The following is a 13,225-nucleotide window of genomic DNA, read 5'->3' as shown; positions in this document are numbered from 1 at the left end:
CCTTTCCCACATGGTGCACTATCCAGCGTGGGTTCAGAGCACAAGGCGTATCTTGTACAGACATTACCGTATTTAATCAGGATATTGACAGACATCATTTATTTTGCACATTATTTTCCAATTAAGTAAATAACAATAAACACCTGAATCTGCGCTGGTTTAGGTGTCATCTCTCAACAATGCATGGGCAAATGGCATGACACTTTTATTCCTTTTATTAGGTTTTATTTCCTGCTAGTGAGGCAGGCAGTGGTGCAGATAGCTACCGCCCACACGGGTCCTGCTGCTGATGGAGATGAGGCATTGCAGGCTGGTGCAGCGAGATGGCTTTAGTGGGTAGAAGGGTGTTCGCAGATGATGGCAGGGAGGAAATGTTGTGTCAAGGCTATTGATTTATTCGCTCACATTCACCAAGCAGACACAATATTAAACCACCTGCTCTCATTTGCCTGTGAAGCAGAAGACCACTTACTACCATTGTGTCCCTGAGCGAGACACTTAACCCTGAGCTGCTCCAGGGGGGGGACTGTCCCTGTCACTACTGACTCCATTTCTCCCCACCCACTGTATCAGGGATTTTCATGTTGTTGTTCTGTGCATTTCATGGCTGGTTTGGCTAGTTAAGGACACAACTACTTATGACAACTAATCTGGTATGCGCATTACAAATGTTGACGTGTCCCCACACACGCAAACACACACATACACACACACACACACACACACACACACACCTCAACATGGTCCCTCACTTCCCCGTTTTCCTGTTCACAAATCAACATTCATTCATTGAAAAGTCACGCAGAACAAAATCATTAGCAAAATTGACGACACACGTTACGTTGTACATATAACGAATGCAGATGTTGGCGGATGTTGGTCACATTTTGATAGTGACTGGGGGTGCTTGAAGGAACCCTCAGCGAGTTTACAGGAGCGAATGTAAAAACGAACCCACGAGTGATGACGGAACCGTAATACAGAATCACGCGCAGGCGGCGCCGCGTCTCGCGAGCGCGCGAGCGACTCCGCATCGTGCAGGAGCGCGCGCGCGCGCCCTATACACACACAGAGAGAGAGAGAGAGAGAGAGAGAGAGAGATCGGTGGAGAGAGGGAAGGAGAAGCCGCGACGCCTCCGTCGTCTGTCGTCCAACGTTACGATGCCGAGTGGGACGTGACGCGCTCGTCACGACCTGCGCTCCGCTCTGCTCCCCACGCCGCTTTTCTGCTTTGAATGGAAAATGGCGAGATGCACCCAGTCCTGCAGCATCGGCTGCTGCCTGCTGTCCATCCAGGTCCTCCTCATGTTCAGCGTGCCGTGGACTGGCGTGGAAGGTCTCAGGTTCCCTCAGCAGTATACGTGAGTAGCCTGTTAAAGAGGGGTCTGCGATCGAGTCTGAGCGTGGTGGGCTGAACCCTCAGATCGACACTCTTGACTCGTCATTTCTGTCTGACCTGCACCAGCGAGCCTACTAGTTGCTCTGATCTTTCGGCACTTTATTCAAGGGACTGTGCGTCTGCAGCAGTCTTCTGCCCAGCCTTCTGCCTGTAGGTGTGTACCAGGGGTGAAAGGCTGTTGAAGGATTTGGAGGATCTGAGATGTATGTCAAGGCTCCTTGGTGTGCAGCATAGAGCCTGGTTCCCAGTGGAGATGAAGCTCCTACTAATTAGCCTACTTCCTTATCATAGTGAGGGCAAGTGAAAAAGCAAGATTGTCCTCGGGGTGCCATTGTTTCTTCTGATGAGTTGAATGTGGTGGATGCTGAGATGGTTTGGGCGAGCTCCGGTGCTGTCAGCAGGCTCTGCGTGTTTGTGATGTAATTGTGTGTCAGAGGCAGTGTAGGTGTGGATTAGGAACATTGGCTAAAGGTCCTTTCGTAATCCCCGCTCAACCTCACCATTTAATCACATCTGTGCCCGTGTCTTGCCGAACCCTCTGGCTGGTGCCTCTGCTGGGATCTTCTCCAGCCAGATGCGAGCGTCTTCTCCGGCCGGGACAGCGTGTGAAAGCCCCATCCAATCGGAGGCGCAGACACTTGAAGCGGGTTGCAGATGCCCCAGCGAGCGAGGATGATATATTGGGCTGTAGGGCTGCTTTTCTTCATGCCGCCAGTTGTGCTGAGGCTGGGAAACAGTGCTGCTCCTGGGTCTCCTCATGCAAGCCAGTTGATTTATTCTCTTTCATTCCTCCTCCTCCATCCAACTGTCTCCCGCTCAGCCCCGCAATCGCCAGCCATTGGCACCGTCCTTCAGCCCCTTCCCTTCCTCCCCCACCATCTTATCCCCCTCCACCTCCCTCTCCCCGCGAATATGGGTCACGGCACGTGTCTCTCGCTCGCTCTGGTTCTCATTGTTCCTCCTGGTCTCCGGGGCGTGCGTGTCAGGTGAGTGCAGGGAGGTGGAGGTTAGGGTTTACTGTCTTGCCCATCAGAGCACCATCAGGCCGAGGCTTTCTGCCGTCCCTGAGGAATGGGTAGAGTGTGGAGGAAATGGAGCATGCTCGCTCTGCTTCCAGAGTCCCACCGACAGGGATGCTTCAACATAGCGACATATGCGAGAGAAATGAAATAAGCACGATCGCCTAGTTCTTCCTATACGGATGGGACTGAGACAGCTGCAGTGTCACTTGCTGAAATGATTGCAGAAGATTGTCATTCGAAGATTTGTCATTTCAAAATTGTAAATATTTGTCATTTTTTGCCACCATTTTCTGTCTTTTCCACGTATCATCTGTCCACTAGTTTACATAGTTTATGTGACAAGCCTCTACTGTTGAAATAATGCAATGGGAGAGATAGTAGAACACTTGCTAAATAATTAATATAAATGCCATCACTGTAAAATGCTGGTGACTCCTGGCCCATCAGGTGGTGCCCTAATCCTAATCTATTTCATTTTAAATGTCCAATTACCCTGATTCCAAAGATCTTAAATATGCCTACAAGTATGCCTTGTGTATGTTACTCTGTTCTGTTCCTATTCAGTTCCGACGATGCCTAAGTGTATGTTATGTTGTGTTTTTGGCCACAGAGCCTGTTTTCGTCTCTATTTTTTGTGCACTTTATATGAAACTTTCATCCCTGTTGTGCAATTGTGACTTCACTCAAGCACTATCCTTGTTAGTTCCATTGTCTCTATCAGTTTTTCCTTCCCTCGTCTGTGGTGCACACAGATTTGTGTTACACAGCTCCGCTCCCATTCAGTTCAGAGGACGCACAAGAGTTACTTTTTTACGTAGCGGTTTTGGCAATCCATTTCTGCTGTTGTGCACTGAACTAAATGAATTATTGTGCAGGTGTTTCTTACGATTTCATTCAAAGTGAAATATTGCAGGATTAATATATTGTTTTGCAGAAGTTTGCACAAGTACAGAAATCACAACAGCCTTCACCACCGTTTCTCCTCCATTTCTCTTTTTTTTGTAAAATCATAATACCTATTGTGCACAGGGTATGTCAGTGGAAATCACAAATGCAACCTCTTTTGTAGACAGGACCATGTTCACTACCAAGATTCAGATTATCAGCGCTTTCATTCAAGCGTTCTGAACCAGTGAATGTGACATTACTCATATTACATGCTACATATTGTGTAATGACTCTTGTCTGACACTGTACTACGTGTCACCGTGATAAAAATGGCCAGTAAGTGGGCTGGAAAGATGGATGGGTCTCCATATTAAGTCTAATTTCAAGTCTGTTTCTTGTTAATCGTTGCAAAAAAAGATCATTGTAGAGATTGTATCCCAGGTCTCACCTGTCTGAAGCAATGAGTGATGTGTCCCCAGTAGCTGTACTGGGAGCCAGTCGAAGCTGGTCCCCGGGGAGAGGTGCTCACACAATTTATATAATACAATGATGAGGTTGAACAGCAGAAAAAAAAATGTGAACACCCTGGACCCTCCTTGTCCAGAAGATATTTTTGATACCTCATTCTTTGCTAGTTTTTCCTTTTCTTATTACATCTACAACATATAACCGATTAGAAGTATGGTATATGCATGGGAAGTCTGCATAATGTGATCCTGAGGAAGTGCAGTACATTTGGTCAGGGAATATTGAAATCCTGAGAGACTTTCAGATACCTTTATGCAGGCAGGCCGTTATATTTCTCCTTCATATCTCAAAATATCTCCTTCATATCTCTTTTAGAAAAAAAGCAGATATCTTTCCTGCAACTGAAATGATAATAAATGGGATAGAAACAATCTGCAATGCACAGAACAATACATTAGTACAACATTTCACACTTCAAATTCACGTTTCTGGACATTTCCTGACTGGACTTTAGCGCTCCCCTGATTGCCATGACCGTTGACATCCTTTAGAAATGGTGTTAAAGTATCCTCGCCGTGTCCCGTCCGCGTTCTGTTATACATCATGTGTCATGTGTCTGTGAGAGGGCCCTCGTGACGTCTTCATTTTATCAAACAGCCGCACATTTCTGACAAGCAGCACATTCTATACTAGTATGTTTGAGTCTAGTTAGCAACAACGCTAACTACCGTTCAGCTGCAGCACTCGGTTTTAAAGCGTAAAATGAGTGAGGGTCTCAACCAGTGGTGCGATGCCCTGAATGGCTGAATGGGCTTGTTTCTGTGCTGTGAGGAAAAATTGCTTTCTTTGTAAAGTGGTAGTAAATATTGTCATTGAATGACTTCAATAAAGGATAAGAAGGACCTCAACGTCATTATGAAAATCCAGCATTACACACCACTCCCTCTGTTGACTGAGTTTAATTCCACATCCAGTCCACGGGAGTGGAAAAGTAATCTAGACTGGTACTAGAACACAATTCTGTAAAATTGTGTAAATTCATGTAATTCAATCATGTGGGCATTATCATGCTCAAATGGAACTGAAGACCAAACCATCTTCTCTCTTCATTCATCTTTTTAATGACATTCCTTTTGGCTCAGTGTGAAACATTTGGCCATTTGAAGTCAGATGGCAGCTCTCTCAGACTGCCACACACCCTGGGGATGTCTTTAACCTGTGGGATCACAAAAGTAAGGGCTGGTGAACTGCCAGTGATGCGCTGATATACATTTTTATGACTTCCCTGTCAGCTCAGACCTGAGGACCTTTTCATTCCTGACAATATCAGTCACAACAGGCTGTTGAATGATGTTGAATAATGATGAATGCACACATGACTAATGCTGGTTTATCAGGTTTGTTCCATCTTGGCAAAGCAAAGTGAAATGTGATTAAATATTTATGCCTCTCCCCTTTTTTGCAATAATAATACAAAATCCCCTAGTTAATGCTGCCTTTGCTAAAATAATGACCTGCATGGCGGGTACTTTATCTAATTAAACAGATAATATTCTGGTAATACACCACTTGCTATTTGGACTTGTTACAAACTACAGACCATTGCAATAAATCACAAACAGTTTATGTGGTCTCTGGTGGGTGTAAATGTGGTCCAGAGGAAACTGCACTGGTGAGTTATTTGTGTAAATGTGTCTGAGATTTGATTAGAACCCTGCCATTAGTAACACTTTAAATCCCATCAATCAGTGCCTACCAATCACATTTATTGGCAGTCCTGTGCTGTTTTGGTTGCTGTGCTTCTTTTCAGTATCAGTTCTGTTGAGATACAGGTTATATTTTATGGAAAAAGACATTAGCATTTTTTTTATTCTGCTTCAATATAACTACCATTGGTTCTTATGTACAAATAATCATAACATAGCCAATAACCATAACTCATAACTCATATCAAATGTGCTTCTTTGTAAAACACATGATCACTAATACGACCAAAAGTGTTAGCATTTTTTTTCCATAATCACACACTGTAGTATCCTGAGAAGACCGGGCACACATGATGACGGTTCCTGGAGCGTTGATTGCAGGCCACGGCCCCTCGATTCCCCATGCCTGACATCCTCACTATTTAAGTGTGCCTGCAGCAGTGCTCCGGGTTCCAGTGTTGAACCATGAGCGAAGGGAGACATGGTTGAGCTCAGCTGCTCTTGTTTTTGAGTTGTGTTGATCGGAGGTGTGGGAGGTCATGTGTTACATCTTTTCAGGTCATGTCCGTTTCCCCATTTCCTCACTCATTTATCCCAAGCTGATTCCTGTGTTGAAGTTAATAAAGTTTGTTTAGCCTCTATCCCCGCCGGGGTCCTGACAAGTGTATTTCTGATGTTTGTTTGTGATTAGTCTGTCTAATATCCTTGTTTAAATTTGTTTTATGAATGGTTGGATTTAGATTAATTTTGATTATTGCGGCGAATTTGTAAGATTTTCTTATGACATTTGACCTATTTTGTAACCTTTTTGCTGTTAATTTGGTTAATTGTAAGCCACTTGAGATCATGTTGGCCACGGTATGCTCATCTACATTCTTATGCATTATTATACTGTACCACACAGTCAATTAGCTGCCAGGACCATTATACCTGGTGTTCAGTCTGGACCATGTTAACACCACTAATATTATCCATAGCTAATTAATATCTGCCCAGGTTGCACTGGGAGTCATGCAGATGTGTGATAAAAAGCCACCTGATACAGCCTCCACAACCATTTTTCTGCTCTTGAAAGGGTTGATGGCATTTATTCTTTTTGGTTCTTGAAATAGCTCTTGTTCTGTGTGTCCCTGCAGGATAATGCACTGGGCCAGGCGGATTGAGCAGGAGATTGACAGAGTCCTGCAGCACATAAGTGGAGCTCAGCAGCTCAAGGGGGTGAGTCTGTCCATTTCCTCACAATACTCCTGCAATAGACACTTCTCATCTGTCTGTATTGTCCTAATGTCCAGCCAGTGCAAAAACCAGAGACCACAAACACATCATGTCACCTCATATATTTGGATCAACTTGTTAAAATGAAATCTCCATGCTTGCATAACAGTTAATGGCTAAATCAGACACAATGCTATATATAGTATTGTGCAAAGTGTTTTAGCACAATGCATTTTTTACAGCTCTAATATTTTTAAGATGCTCTCTGACCTGAGCAGTAATATTGAGTTGCAGGCACAAAAATCAAAGACCCCTACCATTGCAGGACTTTTCACATCCATTACGTGCCAAGTAATGCAACAGTGGTGGTAAAACATTAAACCAAGTATTCATACTTATCAAACACATTAAATGAAACTTCAGGATCTACATTTTTTAACTCATCCATTAACACAACATGTTGGCTCGGCTAAGAATGTGGGCGTGTCCTGTGCACTGTGACAGACTGGCAGGGGCGTGTCCTCTGAGTTGTGGCAGACGGCAGGGAGGTGGTTATCTGTGAGCTGAAAGCTGAAGCGTGTGTCCTCTCTTCCTGTGCCTGAGCTGAGCAGATGGTTTGGCAGCCCACTGTAGAGTCTTGATGAGAATCACGCTTTTTTTTTTTTCAGTTTACCCATAATCCCACAGAGCATCACAAACATGGGCGGACTGTGGCCCGGAGCACAGGCCTGTATAGCCGCAGCCTCTATTTCATACAGAAAAATCATTCAGTGCTCAGTAAAACACTTGTGCCATGTATCTGTCCCTGAATTATGACTAGTGCTTTTCATCTATTTCTGACGCTCCTTTGATCTCCTACCCATTCATATAGATTTAACAAAGGCAAGAGCAGCAAGGGAATGGATAAAATATCTAGTGGGAGAATGGACTAATGGATTTATTTTAGATACCAGAGTTGTGGAAATCTGAAGAGATGCCAGAAGTTGTTGCTAAATGTATTGCTTCTTGCCTTTCAATATGTGCCATTTCTGCCTTGTAATATGGATGGTGTCACCTATCTTGACCTCTGACTGAAGCTGAATCTCAATCCATTTGTGTTGGACTTTGACCTTTAACCTTTACTTCTGGATTAGGCTGGAAGCAATGCCAGCAGGCCGGAGTGCAGGATGATCACATATGTGATGAGAGACCTTGCCAGCTGGATGTTGCTGCCCTTCTGTCATTCAGCTGAAACATAAAATAATATTTTCTGTACAGTTGAAACAAATTATAAGGAAATATAAATATGTCCTTCCACCACAGTGGAGTGTGATATTAGCACAACCATGAACTGTGTTCTGCCATCATAGCTGTTATCATATTTTTAGTTGACAGCTGTCAGTAACCCTTTCAAAAGGATGGACCGGTGCTGATGTGTTGACGTGGTTCACAAAGCCTTCCGAATATTTTTGTGTGAAGCTTACTGTTTCCACTTTTGGCATACAAATAGGGGCATGCCAAAAGTGGAAATGCCTTGGGACAACAACATTAAAAACCTATGATGTTATTTTTACACTGATGTAGATCTACAGTGAGAAGAGAAGACAATACAGCCTGTTGAAGAACAACCCACGAGAAATGGTGGAAAAGGTCGCTTCGGACATTGAGAAGCTCCTTGCAAAAAAGCGCAAGGCACTTCATGTAAGTGGCTTCATTTTTCTTTCTGTGCTCATTGTATTAAAATGAGAATCAGTGGAGGGTCTGATCTTATGTTGGGATGGACCATTTTAATTACATGCAAGCAGTTCAGTTTCATGCTGTCAACTCATCAGCATGTCATTTCTATCTCATTTCTATCTCATCTCACAGCTTCTGTCATTTCTATCTCACAGCTTCTGCTTTTATTTTGAGCAAGTTTTATATTCTGGGCCTTGTGTGGGGGGGGTGTTTGCATGTTGGTGTGGATTTCCGGGTCCTCCAGTTTCCTTCTGCCGGCTGAAGGTGTGTGAATGAGTGGTGTGTGTGTGTTGCACTGCGGTGGGCTGACCCCCCGCCCTGTGCCCAGTGTTCTGGAATGGGCTCCGGAAGCTGCGACCATGAGCCGGACCAAGCGGCTATGGAAAGTGAGTCAGTGTGTGGGTAGTAAATCATGGGGTTGTGCAGCATAATAGTGTTCTGTATTTTTAGTATTTCGTAGAGCCAGCCCTCCTTGGTCCATGGAAATTTGCATATTTCATTCTTGGTTTCCTTCCTTCTGATAAACCTGGAGATTTTTTGTCCCATTCTGTAAACTGTGGCTGGTAGAGACTCAAGCCCCTCCCCTGCAGGCATAAAAGGAAAACATACCTATATATACACACACACGCACACACACACACAAGCAGAGAGATCCCCACTAACACAGTCCCATGGCGCTAAGCACCCAGGGATGTAACACATGCAATACAGGACCATGGAAAACATGGACAAACATTCAATGACCCGACAAGGACTAAACGCAAGGGGGCAATATAAATACACAACAGGTGCAGGTCAGGTAAACCCCCCACGGTTGGAACCATGACAATATTACATGATATATTAGGTTATAGTTGTCATGCACAACCAGATTTTACGCTGCATCTTGTCTATTTCCTGTCACATCAATAAGGTTCATTGACGAAGATTTCGTCATACATTTCGCCACACCTAAAAATTCACCACTGTTCAAGGTGTCATCCTCTTGTGCCTTATTACCCCTACATGGCCTTATTACCCCTACGTAGAATAATTTTATGAAAATCTGATGGCCAACATGTTTCCCAATAAAATTTTAGAAAACACACATAAAATAATAATAATAATTAAATAATAATTATAAAATGTAAAACTAAATGAAACCCATTACCCACACATCCCAGCTCCATCAGATCAAAGCACGATGATCATAAGAAAGCACAAGACAATATTCATATGCAGACACACATTATTCCAGCATCACCTGCACATTAACCTACATTGCTTTAATGAAAATGCACTTGAGACATTGAGCTTTACAATTTTTCAACACTTTACTTTTGATCCTCTGACAGAGACTAGCGGCTGAGGCAGAACGCCTACAAAAGGACCATGTCTGGCAGGACAATTTCAAGGTGAGCTTCTCATGAGAGCCCACCACTGGATCACAGTAATTTGCCCATTAGCTTGAACATTTTTATTGAACACACTAACCTGTGGAAGCCCTCACATAAGCCTCTGCTCACTGGTCTCTCCCTGAGAGATATGACTCCAGTGTTACAGCTTTAATCTTTAAGGATACAATTACTTTTCCATGAGAAACAAAGGCACTTTCCTGGATGAACTCACTTTGGGGTCTTGTCCTGGAGTCGCGGCTGGGTCCTGCTCTAAATTTTACTGCATTATCTTCTTTCCTCCCTCATTATGAGGTAAAACTTTTCAAAATTATAAATGACATTGTTTTTTTCCAGGAGAAGGCTATAAAGTACTATGACTCTAAGGCAGACATGGACTATGTAAGTTCTAATTTCCTGTGCATTTTCTTTTGTTGTAGCCTACTCGATTTGCATTACAGTCAGAATAATTTTGTGAAACCATTGATCCTTCTCTTCTCTCTCTCTCATTCTGTCTTTGTCAGTCCTTCTCTCAGTATTCTCTGGATGGTGATGGGGAGCCAGTAAATCCCTACTTCATGGAGCTGGATTTTGTTTATGATCCAAATTTCAAAAATAATGTCAATTATTCCTTCACTGCTGTACAGATCCCCACAGACATCTACAAAGGGGGTGAGGACTAACATATTAGCATGTCAACATGCTAATGTTGGCATGTCAACATGCCAAAATATTCATATGTATGGGCCATAGCTGCAGAGTTAATTGGTCTGGCTGATTGGTGTTGCATCTTGGGAAACCTGGGATTCTGACAGTTGATTTACCTCCTCTACCTTTTTTATAATTCAGACCATAGCATCGCTGAACTGAAACCAAAGCTAAATAATATATTTTGCGAGTGTTTATCTTGACACTTCGTCCTTCCTGGTAGCTCCTGTGATTCTCAATGAACTCAACTGGACGCAGGCACTGGAGAAGGTATTCATAGAGAACAGTCGTGAGGACCCGTCACTCCTGTGGCAGGCGTTTGGCAGTGCCACTGGTGTTACTAGGTATTATCCAGGTATGTTTTCGCACCAATCGTTGTTCTGCATGTGATTCTCACATTGGATTCTTTTTTATGTATAATGTATTTGTGAAATTCTCCAATACAAAAACACATCCTAACATATATGGAATTAACAGGTGATAATTTAGTACGGCAAGGTATTAACAATACCCCCCCCCCCTAATAAAAAAGAAAAAAAGAGTAATAGATGTTGCCACATGTAATGGCAGAAAGAGAGTCCAAAACACCCTTCCAAAAAGGGTGAATAAAGACCTGAATAAATGACCAAGACTGGCTTGACTAAGGTGACACGTATCACAGCTTGGGGGTTAGTGCCAGGATAAATTTAGACTGATTCAACAGTCAACCCTGTGAACCACTTTGCATTGAGGAACTCTGTACTGGGTGCAAATCGGAAATGAGTGAACCTACCTCAGTGCGTCAGACACAGAGGACTTATTGAAATGGCACCTTTGAGGTACAGATTAGTTTTGAGGATGATGTCAGTAAGAGTGGAACCCAGACAGTAAGCACATGTCAGTGTATTTCTTTGTGCCGGCTCCAATGGAAAGGGCTATGTCATGAAGGCCATCCGGTGTAAAAACATGGTCATATCAATTATGCAGGCAACCAAACAATTTCCCATTCCGGATCGGCTGTAGAACTTTTAGCATGTAGGTGGTGGTTGTGGAAGAAGATGATACACTGTGGCGACCCCTAATGGAAGCAGCCGAAAGTAGGCGAAGGAGAAGTCTATTAGAGTGGAAGGAGGGATGGCAGGGATTGAGATGGGTATATTTAGTGCCAAGCACTGCTTAAATTGAGTCCAGGCCCTGTGGCAGTTTTGTACAATAACGCTGTTGGAATGTGTAGATTTAAACAAAGTCACGAGGAGGCACAAGAGGGATATGCATAGGCCAACCATGGTGGTGGTTGACAACTTGTTCTGCAGTAGTAATTTATACATTCAGGGAAATATTTGATCCCCTATCAAAGATTTCTTATAGTTGGAAAAATTAAAGGTTTACACATATCTCAGGTGGGATTTTGTCCCACTCCTCTTTGGAGCTCCTCTCTAAGACATTAATATTTTGTGGCTGATGTTTGGCAACCCGATCCTTCAGCTCCTTCCACAGATCTTCTGTGAGATTAAGGTCTGGAGACTGACTAGGCCACTCAAAGACCTTAATATGCTTCTTCTTGAGCAAATCTTCTGTTGCCTTGGCGGTGTGTTTTGGATCATTGTCATGCTGGAATACCCACCCACTCCATGCCACTCAATGAGGGAAGGAGGTCCTCATCCAAGGTTTGATGGTACATGGCCCCCCTCCATCCATCCTTTGATGTGGTGCAGGTGTCCTGTCGCCTTGGCAGAACACCACCCCCAAAGTATAATTTTTCCAACCTTCATATTTGATGGTGGGGATGGTGTTGAAGTCATAGGCAGCATTCCTCCTCCTCCAAACACGACGAATTGAACTGTATTTTGGTCTCATCAGACCACAACACTTTTACCCAGTCCTCCTCTGAATCATTGTTCAGTGGCAGACCTGTACATGAGCTGTTCTTGAACAGGGGGACCTTTTGGGCTGCAGGATTTCAGTCCTTCATGGCGTGGTGTTTTACCAGCTGTTTTCTTAGTGACATAGCTCCAGCTGTCTTGAGTTCCTCCTAAGTCGTTCTGGGCTCTCTTCACTGCCCAGCAGTAGAATAAAAGGTTGGGGGGCACCCAGGTCCTTGGAAAGTTGTAATTCATCTCAGATTTCCAAATTCCTTCACATTATAGGAGGATAGACCTGTCAGGGTAAAGGGCAGAAGGTCTATCAGTTCTATGTTCTCTACTGTATGTTCAACACTTTGACATGTCTAGAATTTGCCACAATTTTATGGGACATTATTTAGAGTAGTTGTTATTTGGCCTGAGGAATTTACATAAAAACCAAATTCATGAAATAAATGTATTTCCAAAGGCAAAAACATTTAATGCATAGAACAGGTCGAACCACTCTACAGTGAAATGTCTTCCCTTCATCCGTGTTTACACCTCATTCCGGAAGCCACATTAGATTGTTCTTTTGGAGTGAATCTGCTGGGCCTTCTGTCTTCCCAGCCACACCTTGGAGGACCCCAGATAAGATTGACCTTTATGATGTCAGGCGGAGACCCTGGTAAGGACAGCAGCTTTTCACCATCTGAGGGAATTTATCTTCATCTTTGTATCTGTAGATTTAATCCTTTAATCCTGTAAAACAGGATTAACACAAAAGCATACAAGTGAATAATACATGGTGTTTATTCTCCTCTCAGGGCATATTGGTGGACTTGCACAAATAGGGTGTATCTTTATTAAATTATATTTAATGTACAATATGCATCAATGTACACTTACA

General features: G+C 43.4%; 1 protein-coding gene across 1 annotated transcript in view; it reads left to right on the top strand.

Moving 5' to 3' along the window:
• Nucleotides 1–1,068: 1,068 nt before the first annotated feature.
• cacna2d2b (calcium channel, voltage-dependent, alpha 2/delta subunit 2b) overlaps nucleotides 1,069–13,225 on the top strand; it is a 32,674-nt gene continuing 20,517 nt past the window's right edge. The window contains exons 1-8 of the mRNA XM_028964798.1: nucleotides 1,069–1,361; nucleotides 6,620–6,701; nucleotides 8,262–8,378; nucleotides 9,749–9,808; nucleotides 10,145–10,189; nucleotides 10,312–10,459; nucleotides 10,719–10,850; nucleotides 12,946–13,003. Coding sequence (XP_028820631.1) covers nucleotides 1,243–1,361; nucleotides 6,620–6,701; nucleotides 8,262–8,378; nucleotides 9,749–9,808; nucleotides 10,145–10,189; nucleotides 10,312–10,459; nucleotides 10,719–10,850; nucleotides 12,946–13,003 — 761 coding nt within the window. The 5' untranslated portion in view covers nucleotides 1,069–1,242. The remainder of the gene's footprint in view (nucleotides 1,362–6,619; nucleotides 6,702–8,261; nucleotides 8,379–9,748; nucleotides 9,809–10,144; nucleotides 10,190–10,311; nucleotides 10,460–10,718; nucleotides 10,851–12,945; nucleotides 13,004–13,225) is intronic.

This window comes from Denticeps clupeoides, chromosome 2, assembly GCF_900700375.1.
Source record: "Denticeps clupeoides chromosome 2, fDenClu1.1, whole genome shotgun sequence".
NCBI lineage: Eukaryota > Metazoa > Chordata > Actinopteri > Clupeiformes > Denticipitidae > Denticeps > Denticeps clupeoides.
The sequence above is the reverse complement of the archived record's forward strand: the minus strand, read 5'-3'. Positions and strand labels throughout refer to the sequence as shown.